The sequence below is a fragment of the Gossypium raimondii genome, chromosome 13 (genome assembly GCF_025698545.1).
Source record: "Gossypium raimondii isolate GPD5lz chromosome 13, ASM2569854v1, whole genome shotgun sequence".
Classification (NCBI taxonomy): domain Eukaryota; kingdom Viridiplantae; phylum Streptophyta; class Magnoliopsida; order Malvales; family Malvaceae; genus Gossypium; species Gossypium raimondii.
This window is the reverse complement of record NC_068577.1, coordinates 676,210-698,533: the sequence shown is the minus strand read 5'-3', so window position 1 is coordinate 698,533 and position 22,324 is coordinate 676,210. Positions and strand designations below refer to the sequence as shown.

The 22,324-nt window shown below is 35.4% G+C and overlaps 5 protein-coding genes and 1 pseudogene across 6 annotated transcripts; 4 read left to right on the top strand and 2 right to left on the bottom strand.

The window, feature by feature from the left end:
• Positions 1-320: 320 nt before the first annotated feature.
• LOC105782314 (uncharacterized) lies at positions 321-3,315 on the bottom strand. Of its 2 annotated transcripts, XM_052626442.1 has the most exons (7): positions 3,170-3,315; positions 2,582-2,893; positions 1,762-2,239; positions 1,372-1,684; positions 1,189-1,287; positions 954-1,074; positions 321-843 (listed from the first exon to the last, which is right to left on the bottom strand). In XM_052626442.1, the coding sequence occupies exons 2-7, from the start codon at positions 2,769-2,771 to the stop codon at positions 629-631; spliced, it is 1,416 nt and encodes a 471-aa protein (XP_052482402.1). In that variant the 5' UTR covers positions 2,772-2,893; positions 3,170-3,315; the 3' UTR covers positions 321-628. The 2 variants fall into 2 exon arrangements, with proteins under 2 accessions (XP_052482402.1, XP_012462440.1); XM_012606986.2 differs by lacking the exon at positions 3,170-3,315 and having other exon boundaries at positions 2,582-2,995.
• LOC105781279 (uncharacterized) lies at positions 3,151-6,237 on the top strand (annotated as a pseudogene).
• Positions 6,238-8,021: 1,784 nt separating this feature from the next.
• Positions 8,022-10,574, top strand: LOC105782315 (uncharacterized). Its single transcript, XM_012606987.2, has 6 exons — positions 8,022-8,356; positions 8,432-8,540; positions 8,778-8,869; positions 9,143-9,401; positions 9,774-9,917; positions 10,399-10,574. Exons 1-6 carry the CDS (start codon positions 8,022-8,024, stop codon positions 10,492-10,494), a joined length of 1,035 nt encoding a protein of 344 aa, XP_012462441.1. The 3' UTR covers positions 10,495-10,574.
• A 1,290-nt stretch (positions 10,575-11,864) lies between these two features.
• On the top strand, positions 11,865-12,693 carry LOC105782316 (uncharacterized). The gene is made up of 2 exons (XM_012606988.2): positions 11,865-12,050; positions 12,137-12,693. Exons 1-2 carry the CDS (start codon positions 11,907-11,909, stop codon positions 12,578-12,580), a joined length of 588 nt encoding a protein of 195 aa, XP_012462442.1. The 5' UTR covers positions 11,865-11,906; the 3' UTR covers positions 12,581-12,693.
• LOC105782313 (G-type lectin S-receptor-like serine/threonine-protein kinase SD2-5) lies at positions 12,596-15,275 on the bottom strand. The gene has a single exon (XM_012606985.2). The coding sequence runs from the start codon at positions 15,136-15,138 to the stop codon at positions 12,706-12,708; it is 2,433 nt and encodes an 810-aa protein (XP_012462439.1). The 5' UTR covers positions 15,139-15,275; the 3' UTR covers positions 12,596-12,705.
• A 1,226-nt stretch (positions 15,276-16,501) lies between these two features.
• LOC105782317 (cytochrome b-c1 complex subunit 8) lies at positions 16,502-18,408 on the top strand. The gene is made up of 2 exons (XM_012606989.2): positions 16,502-16,764; positions 18,140-18,408. Exons 1-2 carry the CDS (start codon positions 16,595-16,597, stop codon positions 18,186-18,188), a joined length of 219 nt encoding a protein of 72 aa, XP_012462443.1. The 5' UTR covers positions 16,502-16,594; the 3' UTR covers positions 18,189-18,408.
• The last annotated feature ends 3,916 nt before the right edge of the window (positions 18,409-22,324 follow it).

The following is a 22,324-nucleotide window of genomic DNA, read 5'->3' as shown; positions in this document are numbered from 1 at the left end:
CCCTATACTTTTGAATTTTCAAATGTTAGTCTTGATGGAAATGACAGTGGTTAATCCGTTAACTAGATTTTTAGTGAATAATATGCGAAAAATAATAAGTAAACATAACATTACACATATGATATTTGAGACTTCAAATTTTAAAAATAATGAAGTTTACTTAATGAATTTAAAAGTTGGAATGAGGAATGAAATTTTAAAAATTGGAAAGTAAAAATATTAAAATGACCAAATAAAAGAATACGGGTTAAATCCATAATTTTTACAAAACACAAGGACTAATTACAAAATTTAACCAAAATAAAATAAGAAAGGCCAAATTGTAAATATAAACTATATTTGTAATTAAAATATCATTGTTTTACAAAGTAAATTATATCTGAGTGCGAATGTACCGGATGTTATTGCCGGTGTCTATCATTCATTTTTCGAGTTTATTTTAGGCATCCATGGGGAGGGGACAATACTTCCCTCCATTACTATGTTTTACAATCGTTAAGAGAATTCATTCAATGGCCATCCGCCATTGTTTACAAAATGTTCAGCATCTACATACACGATGTTATTCTATAACAAGAACAAAATAATGTCTAATTCTAAGAGACATGATGTTTTCCTAATACAGATTTCAGGTTACTGCTTGTAGAGATGGTTCCTCTAAACCACCAAAAGCTCGTTGCAGAAACTTCTCGACCACTCTAACGAACTCGTCAACCTTTTCCTCGTGAGGCAAGTGACCGCAATTCTTAATTACTTCGAGCTTTGAATGAGGAATGGCTCGTGAAAGTCTCTCGGCATTCCAAGAAGGAACTATTCGATCGGCGTTTCCCGTAACAATCAGAACTATGTTTCATTCAGATAGTAAAAGAGTGAAACCGGTAATATTCGGACATTTGTGTCGAACTACAGAAACAATTAGTAGTATATGAGTTTATGGTTTTGAGTAATATTACCAGGGCAGGAGATTTCGTGCAGTCGTTTTGACAACGGTGGCTTCGTTTCAGACTCGCCTTTCACAAGCATTGCTGCAGTGAATTCTACAAGAGCTTTATCCCAACCCTTAGTTCTCAATGGCTGTATAAACAAAAATCGAGATTTAACTGCTACGATTCGACGACCGTAACAGCAAATAATAATACCAATCATCTAAGCATTCATTCCATCTACCCGGGATAAAGAATAAATCACCTTCGTATAGCCATCTATGATGTGTTCATCGACTTGTTTAGAATCATACCATGCAGTCCTTACAGCAGCTACACCGAATTTTTTGATTATCATCCTTACCTAGAAAGAAAATATATATAGTAAGCTTCATTGCACTTCCATTAGGCAAAAGCCTGTAAGTGATTCGAGCATGGTGCATAATACCAGCATTACAGCGAAGGCAGATCGAAGAACAGACAAAAGTGCTTTCTTATAAAGAGAATTGAGCATATCCACCATCCGTTTCATCATTTGTATTATCGATTGTGTGACATATTTGATGAACTTGTGCAAAATTTTGAAAAGTTTGAACTGCGGCTTCCCTTGATCGTTCGAGTCCGATCCGTCTCCTTTAGTGTCAACAACCTTAGGAATAGCACGGGGAGCTAATATTGCCGGGGCAACGAGTATCAAAGCAGCAATACGTTCGGGAGCTTCAAAATATGCCTCAACTGCTACAAGAGAACCAGCAGAATGCCTGGTATGCCGAAGGCTATTAGTGTTCATGAAAGTCAAACTGAAAAACAGAAACAATCGAACAAGAACGATACATACCCCACCAGAATTGCCTTTTGAGCAGCCAAGAAATCGATGAAGTATAAGGTAGCCAACACCGAAAATGCCATGGAGTAAGGATTCAAAGGTATTGCATCACTAGATTGAGTCTCGAAAGTGTTGTGTCTCGAAGTTAAGCCGAACGCCGGTCTATCAAAGGCGAGAACTTTGGAGCCTGTGAGGCTTGCCAAACGCTTCATAACTTTGTTCCACGAGAAAACAGAAGCTCCAAAACCGTGTAGAAGAATCATAGGAAGACCGAGCTCCAACGATGGTGTTTGAGCCTCGTGTTGGCCATATAAGGAGTTATCCGAAGAACGTGACTCCGGTTCATATAGCTTGTGATGAATTTCGACCCCTTGAAACTCACAAAAGCAACTGTCTGGATCAGCTAACTGTTTTGGATCCAACAACTCATCTTGATCAACGCCTGCAATTCTCTTCTTTCTCTCGTTCCTTCCGGTATCCACTAATTCGCCTACGAATATGTAACGGTATGTTTCGAGACATTAGTATAGGAATTCAAACCAAGATAAACACTTTGTATGTGATACAAAAGAACTGCTTATCTCGTCAAATCAACCACTTTAATCAGAGAAGCTCATTTATTAAAAACAACTCGTTTGGTTTGTGTTACATGGTTATTGACAACTCAAAATTAGTAAAATAGCTTTAGAACCCTTTTAGAAATTGTAAGAATATAAATTAATACGGTGATAAAATCCTCTCAACTGTCTTAAACAATCCCAAACCACTCTCTGTGTATCATCACAACATGTTTTAAGGCAAAAAACAGGAAAACAAAGGATAGAAACCGTACCTGCTGAAGAGTATTGTGCACCGGCGCCGGAGCCGGAAAGAGAAAAAGCATGGGGGACGGTGGTCGCTAGAGTTAGATTCCGGTGACCGGAACTGGGATGGGAAAAAACTTTATATGGTTGACGACTTCGGGTGTTTCTGCTAATGGCGATTCCATTTGGCATCTGTTGAAACTGGTACCGAAACACCATTGCTGCTACACTAATAATTCTGAGTTCTTCAATTCAATTTAAAGCCAATTTTTTTATAAAGATTCAAGAGATGAAAGCCATGTCGACCATTGTTGTTGTCTGAACTTTAGGGTCTGAAAAAACTGGAACCAAATCCGAAACAACACCCGTCGATGTCTAATAATTGATAACACCAACCAGAATAGAACACAACTACCAGTCACTGTGTCCTTTTTATTTAATATCCATTATTTTTCTTTATACTATGCATAGAGTTGCTTATAGTCAATGGATAATAAGTTTCGCGGACTGACAATAATATCGATGATATTGAAGTAAAACTCAATAATTACTCTAATTTTTTACCGTGCAATAATTGAAATTAATAAGAAAAGTTGAGTCCATTTTCAAGTACATACATGGAAGCTCTGTTGTGCAAGAGATTGGGTGATCCAACATCCTCATCTGAGCCACCAAGTGAGTTAACCCAGAACCATCTGATCCCCAAGTTGGACTCATCCACAGCAGTAAGAATCAAAATTAAAGCCACCAGCTTGACCTTCGCTACTTACCTTAAGATACTAGGCAAATACCAGGAGAAGCATCCCTTGCCTTTCATCCCAGGCTCCGATTATACCGGCACTGTCGATGCCGTTGGCCCTTCCGCCACTAAATCTTCCTGTTGCCTTTGGGGCTCCGCATTTAGCCCTTGTTTATAGGGCTAACTTGACTTCTTCTCAGGCATGCCCCCCATTTTTTACTTCCTTTCATTGAATTCCGTAAGAAAGGTTTGAAGTGTGATACTTTAGGAGCCGATGAATCCCTCACCGGGTCAATATTGTTTTCAGATGAGGTTTTGTCTCACTGAGGGGCGAATACAGAAATATTTAGCATGTTCGGAATTTAATTATAATTTTTTATAAATCAAAATATAAGTTTATTATGTATTAATTTATAATTTAATCATTTTTAAATTTTCATTTTTAGGAGAGTTAAAAGTATAATTTTACTATATTTTAATTTATAATTTTTTTTATTTAGGAGAGGACTGAATTGATATTTTTTTTTTGTTTTTGAGGAGTTAAAATGTAATTTTACGATATATTAATTTATAGTTTCTCTATTTATAAGAGGACTGAATTGAAAGTTTTTCATCTTGGTCCACCTCATATACTCCTCTAGGTTCATAGAGTGAGAGCAACCTCATTAGCCTCTCAGGGCACTGGAGCTCTTCGTGGATTTGAGAAACAAAACCTCAACCGACAACAATACCAATACTTGAGTAATTTCATCAATTCACGATAAACGACTATTCGAAGATTTTTCCAAAAAGAGTCTACCTCCCCTTAACAAATTTAATTTTGCTTTCCCTATGAATGAGACTTTGCTTGTGCTGCAAGACTGAGGCCATAAGACGTTGAGCACCTAAATTCGAGAATTCATGTATGCATTTTCATTGCTTAGTTAGTTATTGAGTTGAGTTATTTCGTAGTTATAATGATAGATTTTGATTGGAGGATATTCTGAGTTTTACTGCTAAAGGAGATAGCAGGTATTGCTGGTTCTTGGTGCCGCTGGAGGCGTTGGCCTTGCTGCTGTTCAGATCGGCAAGATTTGCGGCGCAGTTGTCATTGCTGTTGCAAGGTGCCTCTTTTTTCTTTCTTTCTGTGTTAGATTATTAGTAGCATTGAACTTTTTCTTTCATGTCAAGACTCAAGTGTTGCTATCTGACAAGGGGTCACGCCTTTTACATATTAGATATTGTCTTCGGTTCAGATAGGTTCATAGAGGTAGGGATTCTGATAGTGTTTGAGTAGACAAAACCATGGCAAGCCAAACAGTTTGCATATGATCTGACTTGACCCTTGACCTATGAGCTAATGTGCTTTAGTTTTGCCTAAAACCCTACGAGTTTACATGAAGAGGGGTACATCAATCCTACAATTTTTTTTTCAGGGGAGATGAAAAGGTGCAGCTTTTAAAGTCCTTGGGTGTCGATCATGTGGTAGACTTGATGAATCAATATGTAACCGCGAGTATAAAGGAGTTCCTCAAGTCAAGGAACCTCAAAGGGGTTGATGTTCTCTATGATCCTGTTGGTGGCAACCTTGCTAAAGAAACTAGGAAGCTTTTGAATTGGGGTGCTCAGATTCTAGTCATTGGATTCGCCAGTGGTGAAATCCCTGTCATCCCAGCTAATATCATTCTTGTTAAGGTACTTCACCTTTTCTCTTTTTTTCTCAAATCGATCCATCACATGCCAAACTATGCTACCCTTACCAGTTTATGGTAAATATAGCTTTAATGCGGCAGATCTCGGTGGTAAACCTGTTAAATGAATTAGTTGTACGATACACGCACTTCTTGTTGTTGCTCGTCTTCAATAGCATTTTCAAGCATGTATCTCATTCTTCTCAGAATTGGATTGTCCATGGGTTCTATTGGGGTAGCTATAGAATACATCAACCGGCTGTGCTCGAGGATTCAGTCCGGGAGTTAATCTCATGGATGGAAAAGGGCTTGATTACCGTTCACATTTCTCATACTTACAGCCTATCCAAGGTAAGGGGCTCTCACCAGTCTTCCCCTTTTCCTCCTTTATGAATTATTCTTTTGTTTAAAGGAAAACTACAGATATGATAATAGAGGAAGTATGAAATTGATGTCTTAAATCCGAATGCTGATACAATCCGAGTAGCTCTGCTGAAAGCCGGTTTAACCAATGCTTAGAGTTGCATGTAGTGACTAGAGCCTTGGGACCAACTAAAGTACCATTCATCACATTAGATATACATCTTGATCCAAGTGAAGTAGCATCATTTGGGTTGTTCATTTTGGGGCAGATGGATCGGTTTTGTTTCAACCATCCAGATATATATTACTCGGACTCGAGTGTTAGTATCCTAAACAGATATGGTTAGATTTTTCTAAGTTTGTCCATATATTTGGAGGATCCTTGGAGGTTATATCTCCGTATCCATGAGTTTAGACATAAGTGTCCGATATGAGTTCTTAAAAAAGAATGAACAGTCCGAGCAACATAGGTCCTGATGATTTCCCGGAACTTTCATAATTTACTTGTGCTCCATGATGAAAGCTTGTAGTTTGTCATAGGCTCATAGCTTAATCTCATGATGGGTACTTACAAGGGATTAATTGATTTATTCGATTGATTTTATCCTTTTTCTTTCCAAGTTAGTAGATAATCTGAAAATTTCACTGTTGTAGGCATAGTTTCGAGTTTTCTACTTCTGGTTGATATATCTAAGCTTATTGATTCCTTGTCTATGACAGGCCAACCTTGCATTCTCTGCAATTAAAGATGGAAAAGCAATTGGGAAAGTTATGATTGTATTTGATGATTTGGGAACTGTAAGATCTAAGCTTTAATGTTTATAATCCTTTATAGATCTGTTTGGTACAAAAGAAAATGTAAGTTCATATGACATTAGAGGAAGAAAAAGAACTTGAAAAATTGCGTATATCATATGTTCTTGTTCAGTATATCTAACGTCTCCATAAATGCTGTTAAAAAATGCTTGAATGAAAATAGGAGGGAAAACAAGCCCCCCAAACAACCACACTCCTAGCTGCTGGGAAGGGTGAAGCCCCCACAAGATTCAAGTTTAACCCAAACTTAGACCACAAAAATTATTATTCCGAAGCTTAGTCTTCACCCAATAAAAAAATGGCTGGAGTTCGGCATCAAGAGAAGCTCATGGTTGCAAGGGGATGGCGTCAGTTGTTCCACAGCCAAGGAATTGACCACCACCAAATCAAGAACTAAGGCTTAAAACCCCGAGGACTCAACCACTCAAGATCTTTGCTTGGAGATCCGAGTGATGGTAGGGTGGGTCACTGGCTAACCTCCAGTGCAGCAATGGAGAAACCAACAACAGGTCCAATAGAGCAAGTGAAATAGAGGTGTTTGAGGTAACAAAAGTGCCAAGATATCAAAAATTTGAGCAACAGAGGAACAGAGCCCTTTCTGGAAGAATCGACTAATGCCGGCATTGATGCTCTCCACCTTGAGATTGTAAAACAAGAGAGCAGCATAGGGACTTCCTAGAGAGAAAGAAGAATACTTTTTTAAAGAAAGAAACTATATTCAATCCTTAAACAACCCTTATCTTCTTCATTAAAAAAAACCATATAATCATCTAGCAGGCTGGTTCCAAAATTTGAATCAAGCCAAGTCGGATAAAAACATGAAAGTTATTATTCAATTCCAGTCGAACGAGCTATCTAAACTCACGATCATTCCTCTAATAATACACATTTCATCACCCATTCTAGCAGTAAAATTATAACAATATTGAACAATTTCGACAAAAGTACATAGCAATCCCTACATTATATTACAAATCACATTTTAGTCCTTTTATTGAAAAATAGATAGATTAGTCTTTTACATATACGAAGAAGTAAAATGATTCTATTAGATAACATTATCAACAAGCGTTGAGTGCAATAGTGTGATTATTGTATTTTCAAGAGTTCAAATATTGAAGATGACATTATTGATAATAATTACCACATGTTTGAATATAAACCCTAGTATATATATAAATATTTTCATATAATTTTGGTATAAGAAAATATCTGGGTAAACAACCCAATTATTGCCTCTTTTCTTTTTTTATCACCCAATTATCATTTTTTTAATTTAGTCACCCAATTATTCGAGATTTAGCCATTAAACCTCTAAAGGAAGGGTGACGTGGCGGTTAAAAATCTGTATAATAAAAAATTTAGCCCTAAACTTTTACATATTATATCAATTTAGTAATAATTTTAAAATATTAACCCTCATAACTTACAAATAATTTTAATTTCATCCTTAAAATCTTTATCATGAAAAAATTCAGCTTACCATCCATGAACCACTGTCCATCTCATATTCATCAAGACAAGCATGCCACTCCAATTTTTTTTTTTTTGTTCGTAGATTATTAATAACCATTTTGCTTATTTATTTAAGTATATAGGGATTAATTTGCCATTATTTTTCAATAGAGAGAGTAAAATGTAGTCTAAGGTGTAGTACAAGGACTGTTATGGTACTATCAACAATTTTTTTTGCATTGGCACAATTCCTGATATACCGAGGTTGATGGCAATGAGATAGATACTAATTGGATTCAGTGGAGATACTTTTGGAGTATTTTATTTACTTCATTGTGTTCATAAAATATTTCCCCTTTTTTTCAACCCTGTTGTCAGAGTCTTTGTAGGAACCAAAATACCTGTAATAAACAGAAAAAAGAAAAAATGGAAGCTCTGTTGTGCAAGAGATTGGGTGATCCAACATCCTCATTTGAGTCGCCTATTGAGTTAAGCAGGAACCATCCAATCCCCGAGTTGGACTCACCCACAGCAGTGAGAATCAAAGTTAAGGCCACCAGCTTGAACTACGGTACTTACCTTCAGATACAAGGCAAGTACCAGGAGAAGCATCCCTTGCCTTTCATCCCAGGCTCTGATTATGCCGGCATTGTTAATGCTGTTGGCCCTTCCGTCAGCAAGTTCAAGGTTGGAGACTACGTCTGTGCCTTTTCCCCTGTAGGCTCCTATGCCACCTTCATCGTCCAAGACCAATCCCAACTGTCAGTCTCGGCCCTTCTCGGCTTCATTTCTAATTTGAAAAAGAAAATGGTTAATTAATGTTGATTGCTGATTAGGTTTGAAGTGCCGAAAGGGTGTGATCTGGTGGCTGCTGCTGGACTCCCTATTGCCTTTGTGACCTCGCATTTAACTCTTGTTCATAGGGCTAACTTGACATCTTCTCAGGCATGTCCCCCTTTTTCTTGCTTTTGGTTAGTTAGTTATTGAGTTAATTAGTTCAATGCTTGTAATGATTTTGATTGAAACTATAGATATGTTATAACTTAAAGAAGTCATGGGATTTATTGTTGAAAGAGATAGTTCAGTGCTTGTAATGATTGATTTTGATTGAGGCTATAATGTAACTGTAACTTGAAAAAGAATTCTGGGTTTTACTGCTAAAGGAGATAGCAACTATTGCAGGTATTGCTGGTTCTTGGTGCTGCAGGAGGCGTTGGCCTTGCTGCTGTTCAAATTGGCAAGATTTGCGGTGCAGTTGTCATTGCTGTTGCCAGGTGCCTTTTTTCTCTTTTTTTCTCCCTTAGATTATTAGCTTCATTGGTATCTGTTGAGAGATAGGACCCCCATAAATATTTTGTAGTGCTTGAGTAAGCAGAACCATGGCAAACTGAAGAGTTTGCACGTGGTTTGACTTGATCCCTAACCCAATGGCATAGAGGTTATTGACGGAGGAGCATGCTATCGCTCAAGTTAATGTGCTTCGGCTTGGCTGGGAGCCTTGCGGATTTATAGGCCAAGGGTATATCAAAACTGCATATTTTTTTCAGGGGAGCTGAGAAGGTGCAGTTGTTAAAGTCCTTGGGTGTTGATCATGTGGTAGACTTGATGAATCAAAATGTAACCGCAAGTGTAAAGGAGTTCCTCAAGTCAAGGAACCTCAAAGGGGTTGACGTTCTCTATGATCCTGTTGGTGGCAACCTTGCTAAAGAAACTATGAAGCTCTTGAATTGGGGTGCTCAGATTCTTGTCATTGGATTCGCCAGTGGTGAAATTCCTATCATCCCAACTAATATCATTCTTGTTAAGGTACTTCACCTTTTCTCTTCTTTCTCAAATTGATGCATCATATTCCAAATGCTTAATATTTGGTACCCAGGTTTGACACTTTTTTCTAATGTGTTACTTTTTGGTCCAATGTGGTACCTTTATTACGGAATGGTATAGTAACGAGGAAGATAGGTCTGCTAATGTTTAGGCAAGGCATGTCACCTGTTTTCTTAAATGTTTACCTGTGTCTGATACTTATTCAGACGCGAGTACCAGCAATGAGTCTATAGCTTTAATGCAGCAGATCTCGGTGGCAAATGTGTTAAACGAGATAGTTGTACAATCCAGGAACTCATCAATTGTTGCTTGTCTTGAATAGCCTGCTCAAGCGTCTATCTTATTCTTCTGCAGAATTGGACAGTCCATGGGTTCTATTGGGGTAGCTATATAATACATCAACCGGCTATGCTTGAGGATTCGGTCCGGGAGTTATTCTCCTGGATGGAAAAGGGCTTGATTACCGTTCACGTTTCTCATACTTACAGTCTATCAGAGGTGAGGGGCTCCCACCGGTCTTCTCCTTTTCCTCCTTTATGAATTATTCTTTCGTTCTTTGGTGAAAGAAGCTGACACTAGCTGAGTTGCACGTAGTGACTAACTTAGAGCCTTGGGACCAACCAAGTACTATTTATCACATTAGAGTTACATCCTGATCCAAGTGAAGTATCATTCATTTGTGTTCATTTTTGGGGCAGATGGAATTATGTTGTTTCCAGTGTCCTAATCTAAGTTACTCGGATTCAGGTGCGCGTATCATACACTAATTTGTGCCCAACACGGTATCATTATGGGACACAAATACTTCAACAAAAATGAAGAGTCTGAGTAACATAGATCGTGATGATTTCTCGAAATTATTTTGAACCAAACATCACCAAGAAAATATGCATTTACTAGTGTTCCAAGAGGCGTAGTTTCGAGTATTCTACTTTGGGGTCGAAATATCAAAAGCTTATGGATTACTTGTGTATGACAGGCCAACCTTGCATTCTCAGCAATCAAAGATAGAAAAGCAATGGGAAAAGTTATGATTGTATTTGATGATATGGGAAATGCAAGTTCTAAGCTTTAAGTGATTTACATACTCAACCATCAATGATTGTATTAAGCTTAGAAATCCCAGTAAGAAAGATTTATGCAAGCTTATTTTAATGATACTATTAATTGTTTTCTAGATATAATTATGCCGGAGTAAATATTAATACATTTTGTTGTCATCATATATTATAAGTTCATTATATATATAAGGTGTTCGATAATTATCATGGGGCTCGATTAGTTTTACAATTAAATTCATCCCGAAACTCAATATAAAAAAGTTGTCAATTTGAAAATGAACAACTAAAGACAATTAATCATAACATTTATGTTTATTTGTCAATTGTACATAATTTTGATTGGTATAAATAATAATTTTATGTATTTTGTGTAAATATTGTGGGTTAAATTTGTTAAATCAGGACTAAATTAATAGAATATATAAATTTTGACGGCTAAATTTGTTATTTATCAATAAAAATATGTACAATTAATAAAAAAATATTAATGTTGTTACTAATTGGCCTTAGTTGTTCATATTCAAATTAATAGTGATTAAATTGGTTTAATTTTTTGAAAGGGCCAATTTACTCGATAGCAAAATTGAGAGGATCGATAGGTTCTTTTACTAATTTTTTCCATCCCAAATCTAATGTACATATCAAAATTAGTCCCTTTACTTTTGAATTAGTCCCTAATCTAACTTATTTGTCAATTGTACATAATTTTGATTGGTATAACTAACAAATTTAGTGCTTGAAATTTATGTATTTTGTGTGATCGTTGAGAGAATGTGTAAATATTGTGGGTTAAATTTGTTGAATCAAGACTAAATTGATAGAATATATAAATTTTGAGGGCTAAATTTGTTATTTTATCAATAAAAATATGTACAATTAATTGTGATTAATTGTCCTTAGTTGCTCATTTTGAAATTGATAGTGATTAAATTGCTTTATTTTTTTTTGAAAGGGACCAATTTCTCAATATCAAAATTGGGAGGGCTCTTAAAGGTTTTTTACTAATTTTTCCATCCCTAATCTAATGTACTTATCAAAATTAGTCCTTCTACTTTTGAATTTTAAAATTCAAGTCCAACTATTAATACTGTTAAATTTATTTTGTTAAATTTATTTCATACCAACAAATTTAATGGTGTTGAAAATTTTACTTAAAATTTGAAATTTGAAAACTAAGGCTAAAGTTGTAGAAATAAAAATACAGGGACTAAATTTCAAATTTATGAAGAATATAGGGATCTAAGACATATTTAACCTAATTGACAAAATCTTTATTTCCCAGATAAAACAAAGACTATTCTGATTGGCCAAGAATCCGACATGACATAAGTGGAGATTACATATATCATCCAACGTGGCAATAACCATCACCAATAAATAATAATAAAGAAAAAGTTTCCCTAATCAGGTCACCTTTGATTCATCAATGGCGGTCTCTACACCATCCGCAGTCTCTTACCTTACAAGAATCGAGCACACCAATCTGTTTCCTTCCAAAAAACTCCAATTTAACCCCTTTTCTCCCGCCAAAAAGCCATTAACAGTCGTCTCCATGGCTCCCAAAAAGAAGGTACCCCCTGCTTGGTTCCCAAGAAAAAAAAGAAAGAAAATTTTCCATCAATTCTTTTTTATTTGCTTTTATTTATTCATTTTCAGGTAAACAAATACGACTCAGAATGGGAAAAACAATGGTTCGGAGCTGGGATTTTTTACGAAGGAAGTGAAGAAATTGAAGTGGATGTGTTCAAGAAACTTGAGAAGAGAAAAGTTCTAAGCAACGTTGAAAAAGCTGGGCTTTTATCGAAGGCTGAGGAGCTTGGTTTCACCCTTTCATCGATAGAGAAACTCGGTGTTTTCTCTAAAGCAGAGGAGCTTGGGTTGCTCAGCTTGTTGGAGAAGGTGGCCGGTGTATCGCCTTCGACGTTGGCTTCTGCTGCACTCCCGGCTTTAGTGGCGGCGTTGGCAGCGATTGTGATCATACCTGATGATTCGGTGGGGTTAGTGGCGCTGCAAGCGGTGGTTGCTGGAGCCCTTGTCGTCGGTGCTGCTGGTTTGTTTGTGGGGTCGGTTGTATTGGGTGGTTTACAAGAAGCTGATTAATGTTCATATTTGTCCTTTTTTTTTTTGTAATTTTATTTACTAAGCTGATTAAGAGTTTCCATACCTTAACTTACATCCTACCTTGATGAAATATATTTGAAGGTTTATGTCCATCTCCATGATCATCACCTTGGCCCAGATAACATTGAGGGTAGAACTGTTGAAGCAAAGGTCTCCATAGCTTCATGTGTTAATCCATTTAAAAAGTCTTCTTCATTCATGTTACCTACAACATCAACTGAGCCCTCAAAAAGCTTCACAACTATGGACATAGAAGGCCTCCTGACATATTCAGTTTGTAAACACCATGCGGCAACCTTCATCATCTCTACAACTTCTGCTGCATTCGACAGCATATCATCGCTGCACTTGTCGACTAAATCCATAAGTTGCCCCATTTCTTGCTTTCTCCTAAAAAGTCCGACTAAATGTCTATCTTCCTCTTGTTGAGAGCTGTCAAAGTTTTGACGCCCACACAGAATTTCCAAGACTACTATACCAAAGCTATAGACATCTACTTTCTCAGTTATGACCGAGCTTAACCATTCAGGAGCCATGTAACCAGGGGTTCCCCTCATAGTTGTTACAACTCGACTTTGGTCTCTTCCAATTAGCTTAGATAACCCGAAATCTGAAACTTTAGCATTAAAATTCTCATCTAAAAGAATATTCTGAGATTTGATGTCCAAGTGAAGTATCTTTTGGTTGCATTCTTCATGAAGATAGGCCAATCCCTTGGCTATATCTAGAATTATCTTCTTTCTAATTTGCCATCCAAGAGCAGGTTCTTGGTTTTTGTTGAAGATCCATTGATCTAGGGAGCCATTTGCCATGTACTCGTAAACTAAAAGCCTATTGGATTTTTCAGCACAAAATCCAACCAAAGTTACCAAATTGAAATGGTGGATGCTTCCAATTGTCTGAACTTCAGCTGTGAAGGACTTGTTAACTGGACCGAAACCAACAAGATGCTTCACCGCAACTTCAGAACCTGAAGGTAGGATTCCACGAAAAACAGACCCAAATCCACCTTCGCCAAGCTTGTTGCTGAAGTTGTTGGTGACGTTCTTCAACTCTTCGTAAGAGAATCTAGTTGGCATTCCCAGCATGTTGTCTAGATAATCTTCCTCATATTCTTGGAAACCATTTTTAAATCTTAGAAAAAGGAAAGAGAAGATTAGAAACACACCAAAGATGGTTCCAAGAAGTGAGCCCACAATAACTGTTGTATTTTGCCTTTTCCTTTGAGGGAAATTGGGTGATGAAGGATTCCTGCTAGGGCTCTGTGAAAATATTGGAGAACTTTGCACCTTTATAAAAGTTGTGGCAGAATCAAAACCTTCTTTCTTCTCAATGGAGAACACTTGAGATAGAAGAAGGCATTTGTTCCTTCCATTATACAAGATAGCTTTGCAAGAACAATTCTGTAAACAGGCTTCCTTACAATCTTCTAATTGTAATGTCTTGGAGGATAAGATATAATCCAAGTATCGAATTTTGATTCTTCGGAGCTCGAGAAAACTGTGATAAAGAGATAGCTCACAAGAGATTGGTGAAATTGCATGACATCCATCATCTGCTGTAAAATTATTTGGCTTAAAATAAGCTGTTTCGTTATCACTTGCATCATCAGGGCAACTGCATCCCGTTCCTGAACAAACGCCATATCTTCCACATGCCAATGGATAACTGCATCGGTCAATGTCGAGCATATCAGTCCCCACCCACTTCAATCCTTGTTCTTTGAACTCATATGCCTTCAAGTGGCCATCACTTCCCAACTGTATAAAATTAGCTGAGGCTGCCATTATCAAACTCCCGAAGCCTCCAGTCTGGAATTCAGCATAGGATTGATCTTCGGAGACAAACGATCTGTAATACATTTGAGAAGGATCTGAATCTATATAAGCAGTGAATACACCATCAATGATACCAAATGCAAACAAACCTTCACTAGAATCGAATGGCGATACACTTGACCTCAACTTCTGCCCTGATGCTAACTTTTGACCAAGAACTAAAACATCCGTAGGGTGGTCAAATGACTGCCAAACCGTGAGGTTGGTTTTGTCTAACAACTTGAGGTTTCCCTCAGAACCCAGGGTTAACCTTGAAATGGACTTGCTTGCAGTGCTTGGGGACCAAACCAAAGTATCATTAGCATCTTTCAAGATAAGTTGGCCTTGAGAAGTAAGCTCCAACAGTGCTTGAATCTCAACTGGATTGTTCCGATTAGCGGCCCATACCACTTGTGGAGAAAATCTAGAATTGCCATCAGAACTGGTCTTGAAGATGGAGACAACAATTAGGCAGTTGTCACCCTCAAAGCTGCATTGGAAACCAAAGACAAACTTCCCATTAACAAGGATCGGCCTCACACCGGCTGATTCCCAGAAACTAAAGTCGGATGAAGGAGTGTTTCTCCATGAATTCGGGCCATTAACAAATGATGGATAATCTATGATTTCAGCGTCAACAAGGTATGACGATGGAATGAGGAGGAGAATCAAAAGTGTGATCATTTGAAAGTAGCTGCTGACATTCGTCTTCATGGTCATTGCAAAGTAAGACAGGCAATGGCTTTGCAGGGAAGAACAAATTAGCTGCAACAATGACAAACTAAAGAATCCATGCTATCATATTGGTGGAAAAAGATTCATTATTGTTCTTTTAAGAAATCACCAAGAAAAGAGGTGCGGTGGTGGGGGTGAGGGAAAGAACACTTGAATACTTGATGCGCAAATGGGTTACTTTTACTCAACCACGTACTCAATCAACCCTTCAAATAGAGTATATAGATATAAATGTATGTATAATATATATATATATATATTAACCATGGCTAAAGTGTGTATAGGTCAGCAAAACACGCTTATGGAACTTTAACTTAATGAGACCTTGAAAAGTTCAAATTTCCCTATGCATGAGTAATAATTTCCCATAAGAAATCTAGATTATCAGTTCAATAATTGCGATCACGAATATACTGATGGATTATAATTGAAATTTCTCCTTTAATTTATAACTTTAATAAAAGAAAGAGATAAAAAATATTTAGTCCTATTTTTCATATTAGTCCCTAAATTTGATATCCTTTTTCAATTTAGTCCCTAAACTTGATAACATGGCATTTAACATTATGACACATCCTCACTTGGTAATTTAAAATATTATATAAAATCTACATATATATATTTTTTTAAAATTAGGTAATCATACTTTAATGGAATCCAAGTGCAAGGATTAAATTAGGAAATCTTGTCAAATTCTAAAACTAAACGTGGACAAAAAAATTCAAAGACCAAAATTAAAAATTATGGTAAAAGACCTCTTTTAATACCAATTTAACCCCTGTCATTTTTAAAGTGAGAAATTAAAGGACAACTAGTCTCGATCTTAATGATTTTTGTCAATTGTTCATAATTTTGATTGGTATAATAAGAAATTTAGCTATAAAAGTTTAGACATTTTGTTTATATAGCCCGATTTAACAAATTTAGCCTACAACATTTGTGTAAATGTGTAAATGTTGAGGCTAAATGTGTTGAACTTTTAGAACTAAGACCAAATTAACATGTAAATGTTAATAACTAAATTTGTTGTTATACCAATCAAAAGATATACAACTAACGGAAAACAATAACACTATGATCAATTATCCTTAATTGCTAAACTTTCAAAATTAACACAGAATAAATTGCTCCAATTTTTTTATAGGGACCAATTTGCTCAATTTCAAAATTAAAAGGACTGAAAAAATTTTTATAAAAAAATTACCAAAGTAACTAATTTTTTTTTATCCAAAAAATCAGCAACAACGTTATAAAACAGCGGCCTTAGTTTAGGTTTGGACCCAAAGACCAAAGCCCATGATTTGTTTGGTTAATTAACCAAGTCCAAGAACAAGCAGGCACCGCACGCCTTTACAAGTTTTCCCTAGAATTTATTGAGAACCATTGGACTTTTGCATTCGATCAAATCATAATCGAATAGTGAAATTACTTTGAGAGGAAAATGGGGAAACAGCCGGTGAAGATGAGGGCGGTGGTATACGCTTTGTCGCCGTTTCAACAGAAGATTATGAGTGGGCTGTGGAAGGATCTGCCGGGCAAGATCTCTCACAAGGTTTCCGAGAATTGGATCAGCGCTACTCTTCTCCTTACTCCTCTCGTTGGAACCTACGCGTAATTTCCCTTTTTCTATTGATATTGAGTGAATACTACCGTAATATAATCATTCTCCCTTTTTTCAATTAAAATTTAGGGTTTTTTACATATCTTTCGTTTTGTTTAATTTCACTTAGGGTTCATTTCATCAAATCGCTTTATGGATCTGTCATCTATCTATTAGTTTTATGGATTTCTTTGATGATTTCGCCTCTCATGATTTCTTATATTTGAAATTCGATCATACCCATTGCTATTATTCATGAAAAAAGGAAGTCGTAGTTAAATATGAACCTGTTGATGCATTCCTTGGCCTGTGAACCTGTATGGCCCTAGGCAGAGCCGAGGCACACCAGTGGTAGCATGCTCCCCTATATGCCGTTGGTCATCGGGTCTTACTCTGTGAATCCACTAGGGCTTTTGAATAAATCAACCCTGATAAGGGATAATACTAGATATGTTGAGGGTTCGTAATGCTCAACAAACCTATTTATAGAAGAATATAACTATCAACTTAATGTTCTTTCTATTTGGTTTAGTCCCAACGCTGTCTAGCTAGTTAGTTTATTTATATATGTAGAAGATTGTCTCTATTCTTGTTCGACTAACATCCGGAGTCAGTACAAAGTCTAATTTTGGACTTCTGATTTTAGGGTTTTATTTGATGGAGAAGATAACTAGACTTTGTTGCTTGGTTTGCTTCTCATTTGGTTTAGGGTTTAGACTTTGGACAGGAGAAGAGTTAGATGGGGTATACTGAGTTTCTACCCAAGCAGATGCCATTGCTCTTGTTTTTGGAACTTGGGAACATGCCTTTTGTACACAACTTTGGCAGTTTCCATTGAAATATGTTTTTCACGCCTAAGGTGTTAACTGCTTTTACATTCTTTGGCTGTTGGTCAGGATGATGTAACTGTAGATATATCTAATTTAACTGCAATAAAAAGTTATTTCTAACTTAGTCCTTGCTACTAATTATAGTAAATAATTGTTTATATTTGAGGCATTGATCTCTTCAAACTAAAGAAAGAAGAAAGAAATGGTTTTAGAGCTGTTGTTTCAGAGTGGAGCAATAACTTTCTAGTTTGTTGTTTCTAATTCCATCTGCATTAGTTGGAACATGTCTGCAAGCATGGGATGACATCTTGTTATAGTTTGTAGGGACCATTCTGTCTTCTCCAGTAGTATGGAATGGATTGCTCTTGCTTATGCATGGCAACAGTTTTGGCATCATTTTACATGTATTCTCTGCATGACCTGAGAATACTTAATGATGATTGTTGAGCTCTGTTGGAGTCGACTTACATGCATAGCGTTCACATTTTGTTAATCACAATAACTGCTTTCACGTATCTTCTCAGTCGATTTACATGTTTTATGCAACTGGGTGCAGATATGTCCAGAACTTCAAAGAAAAGGAGAAATTGGAACACAGGTATTAAAAACCTCAGGAAGCATCCCTTTTATCGGAGTAACTCTGAGCTTTTATGTTTTAGATGCAAATTTATTGTGGTTCGATCCAATGATGAATCATGTTTTTTGTTTGGGATCTGATTAGTATCTTACCGTTTGAGTTGGTGTTTTGTTATTCATATGGAATAAATGAATTTGGAACAGTGTCTCCATTTTCGGTAAAATAAATTTGTTGATTCGCCCTTTCAATTGTGTGCATATTGTATCCAGTCTGACCATCTTTCTGTTTGGTAGAAAGAAAAGTGAGAAGAAAGGAAGGAAACGTTTTTAATCTATCGATTGTGGTAAACCTTAAGATAGGTTATGGATATCAATGTTTTCTATATTCATGTCAGTTTTTTATTGATATTCGGATTCAGGTGAGGGTTTTGAATTTTTTAAAAGTTTTTCATAATGAAATACATGGGTAAAGAGACCTCTCATGTCCTTCTCAATTTTAAATTTGGGCAATCAAGAATGACATCAATTTTTTCAGTCAATTGTATATAATTTTGATTGGTATAATAACAAATTTAGCTGTTGATGTTTGCATAATTTGTCAATTTGATTTAGATTTTAAAAACCAACTAATTTAGTTTTACCATTTACACATTTTATGTAAATGTTTAGGCTACATTTGATAAATTATTATCAGTTTGTGTAATCTGGGTTAAATTTATTACTATATCAATTAAAATTATGTACAGTTGATTAAAAGTACTCATGTCGTGATTAACTATCTTTAATTGTTCACTTTTGAATTGAAATGTTTAAATTGGTCCATTTTTTAGTAGGGGATAATTTGTTTAATTAATTTGTTTAATTTTGAAATTAAGTTAAACATAACAATGTTATGAACTATGTTAAAAACTTTTGTGCGATTCTTTTAGTAGAATATATATTTAGTTTACAAACCAATGTATATATGGCTGAAAATGCAAGTGATAAAGATTAGGGTAGGGTGTTTATCAAAAAGGAAGGCAGGCCATGATCTTGTTAAATTAATAATGCAAATGAAAAGCCAACAATCAAAAGGCTAGAAGCTGAAAATTGGATTGGACATTGAAGCCTTCCATGCACTAAATGTTAAAGCTACTGATTTGGAAATTATTCAAGCCAATTGCTTTCATTTTTCAACCGGAAAGAGGATCTTAATTGGTAATCCTAAGAAAGCATTTGATGTGAGACTGGCAACTGGGTGAGGTTGCTTGTCAGTTTTGTAACACCAATATTTATTACATGTCACATCTATTTTATATATATAAAATAATTCTTACATTTTATTGTAAGGGTATTATAATGTATAAAAAAAAATTTATAAAGTGATTAAGTAATATTGTTATTGATATAAGAGGATATAAATTTAAGCACGTTGAAGTACGATTATCTTCTTATCTAAGAATTAAGAAGAGATTATACCTAATTTTAGATATTGTATGAAAAAATTATGATGTTGTTCGTATCAATTCGTGGGTTTCGACATCTTGCTGGTGGACCATGTTGCATGTTTCATTTGCTCAATTTGAGGTGTACGTATATAATACGTTGTGAAGTGTGCAGCAAAGAAAGGAGTGAAGCCATGTTTGGTTGTATCCATGAGTGCGAGACAGTGCTACTTTTGCAATTTGCAATTTCTTTTCTGATGGTGGCAACTTGATGAATTTTAAATGGATCCACTTTGACTGAAGAACAATTGTTTTTTTGAAAAATGTACCTGTTGATTGCATAACAACATTCAAGAGCGATTTCGAAGGGGAAGGTAGAAGCGTTGTGATTCAGTAGTCCCTAAAATGAAAAATTATACTTCACTCCTCTTAAAATTATTAAATAATAAATTTATATAAGACAAAATTACACTGTCCTCAAAATGAAAAAATATATATTTAATTCTTTTCAAAAATAATTTAATCATAAAGTAATATACGATAAATTATATATTGACCCCTCAAAAGTTTATGATTCAATCCCGATCTCTTTTAAAATTTTTTCTAGATTTGCTCTTGACAACATTGTATTCATCTTTCAAAGTTTTGACATGAACCGAATAATTTTGCTGCAAATAAGCAAGATTGGATAAATTTGTTGAATAAAATTAGTGTATGAAGTCTTGGACTTAATCTAAAATTCGTACTAGGTTTTTTAAAACTAAAACAAAGTAAGTAATTTCGACTCAAGAGAAGTCCACAATAAAAAAACATAATACTACATCAATTCTGGCCTAAGCATCTTTTCTTTTATCAATTTTACTAGTATTTTATTTCTAAATGATCCTTGTATCCTTGCCCTATAAACCACAAGTCAACAAAAGTGACCCAAGAAACATAACTATTGCTACCTTGTAATTTGGCGGTAGTAATAGCATGTGAACCAAAGAAATCATTGCATAAGACATCAGAGAAAATCTAAGAGAAGAAAGTGGGAAAAAAAGTGCTCACACGTTAGAACATTAGAGAGGCAAAAAGTTATGGGTAGTGTGTGTGAGTCACATGCACGACTTTCAACGAGGAGGTTTGGCCAAATAAGTCGATTGAGTTGGACTTTCTAACGGTATTAAGCGGTGAGAGTAAATAGGTTTTGATTCCATATTAATTGAGGAAAAAAAAAGGTTGAAAGAAAGAGATGAGAAGTTTGCTTGCTGCTGTGAGAGTGAAAAAAGAAGAAGAAGAAAAAGCGAAATAATCTTTACTATTCTCTCAAGCAATAATGAGATTTTATATAATTGTACAAATAAAAATGAAAGATTAAGATTACACCCTCAATTATACAAAATTTACAACCTATATAGATCCTAATTGCATGTTTGTCAATCGTTGAGTTCATGTACTATGAAACACTAAGATTATGTCTATTACAATAATCCTCGTGTTGCTAGTTGTCCTCTAGTTAGTAGGCTTGATAAGTCATAGTGTCCTTTAGGCATGTCTTCAATAGCTATGAGTGGTCATGTCTACTTGAGTAAATTCTGATAGTCTAAGTGAAGCTCACAAGTCATAAAGTTTGTGAAGCATGTTGCACAATGTGAGATATAACTCCTTAATAAGGTATAATCAATACAGTGAGATATCTATGGTGAGCAAAATGTGCTTTAGGTAAGATATGTTTCTAGCAAGGTATAACATGATACCATTTGCTTCTTGCCATCTCTTTGCTTTATATTATGCTTGCTTTGACTAGTTACTTTTATTATGTCACGTTTTCTAGCTCATTGAATTTAATTACACTCCAAAGAATATAATTTTACCGATGCCTAAAATTTAAGATTCGACTTTGGGGATTCTTTATTCTCTCTCACTCATATCTCGATTTTCAAGTCACGGTGTCATTTATTTCAATATATTGCTATTGGTAGCAAGAACGGAGCTAGAAAATTTTTTTTGGGAGGGGGTCAAAATTGAGTCACATATTTTAATGAGAGCTAAAATGTAATTTCACCATTTTATTAGCTTATAGCTTTATAATTTTTAAAGGATTAAATTAAAAATTCATCAATTGAAGAGCCTACTCTTTTTAACTATTATTTAGATTCTATTTTTTTAAAACCCTTTGAATTGAAAATCAATAATTTAGTCTATTTTTACGATATTACTTCTACTATTAAAATCATGGTTTTTATAAATTCGCTTTTAGATGATTTAATTTTATTATCCGCGATTTTAGGCTTAGTCGGAACAGTGGTTTCGGGACCACAAATCCGACGAAAAAAAATGTAATGGCTTGAATTTTCAGAGGTGTCGGAACGGTGATTCGAGATCACTAAATTCGACAAATGGGTAGAAAATATTATTAATTTAGTAAGTATAAGTTAAATATGAAGTTAGGAAAATTTTTGAAATAGTGAATAGTGCACTAGAAATAAATATTAAAATAATTAGAATCGAAATGAGGTATCAAGACCTCGGGGATTTTAAACTGAGCCATAAATATTTTTATAAATATTTATGGAGTGTTAAAAAGTTAGTATTAAAGTTTCGTTAAGAAATTTTAAAGTTCCGATAATTAATTGAACAAAAAGGACTAAATTGTAACAAATGCAAAATTTTGGGAAATGATTAAATAGCTTAAATGATAAAAGGAAGAGGGCTTAAAAGACAAATAGACCCAAGGTCTATTTGGGCTGGACAACAGA

What these genes read in the sequence shown, in the direction of transcription:
- LOC105782317 (XM_012606989.2), top strand. Translation starts at nt 16,595, where the DNA reads ATGGGGAAACAGCCGGTGAAGATGAGGGCGGTGGTATACGCTTTGTCG. An exon ending in CCTCTCGTTGGAACCTACGC is followed by an intron (nt 16,765 to 18,139) that starts GTAATTTCCCTT and finishes AACTGGGTGCAG; the next exon opens with ATATGTCCAGAACTTCAAAG.
- LOC105782314 (XM_052626442.1), bottom strand. Translation starts at nt 2,771, where the DNA reads ATGGTGTTTCGGTACCAGTTTCAACAGATGCCAAATGGAATCGCCATT. An exon ending in CAAAAGGCAATTCTGGTGGG is followed by an intron (nt 1,685 to 1,761) that starts GTATGTATCGTT and finishes TCGGCATACCAG; the next exon opens with GCATTCTGCTGGTTCTCTTG. An exon ending in TCATAGATGGCTATACGAAG is followed by an intron (nt 1,075 to 1,188) that starts GTGATTTATTCT and finishes TTGTTTATACAG; the next exon opens with CCATTGAGAACTAAGGGTTG.
- LOC105782315 (XM_012606987.2), top strand. Translation starts at nt 8,022, where the DNA reads ATGGAAGCTCTGTTGTGCAAGAGATTGGGTGATCCAACATCCTCATTT. An exon ending in CTAATATCATTCTTGTTAAG is followed by an intron (nt 9,402 to 9,773) that starts GTACTTCACCTT and finishes ATTCTTCTGCAG; the next exon opens with AATTGGACAGTCCATGGGTT. An exon ending in ATACTTACAGTCTATCAGAG is followed by an intron (nt 9,918 to 10,398) that starts GTGAGGGGCTCC and finishes TGTGTATGACAG; the next exon opens with GCCAACCTTGCATTCTCAGC.
- LOC105782316 (XM_012606988.2), top strand. Translation starts at nt 11,907, where the DNA reads ATGGCGGTCTCTACACCATCCGCAGTCTCTTACCTTACAAGAATCGAG. An exon ending in CCATGGCTCCCAAAAAGAAG is followed by an intron (nt 12,051 to 12,136) that starts GTACCCCCTGCT and finishes ATTCATTTTCAG; the next exon opens with GTAAACAAATACGACTCAGA.
- LOC105782313 (XM_012606985.2), bottom strand. Translation starts at nt 15,138, where the DNA reads ATGACCATGAAGACGAATGTCAGCAGCTACTTTCAAATGATCACACTT.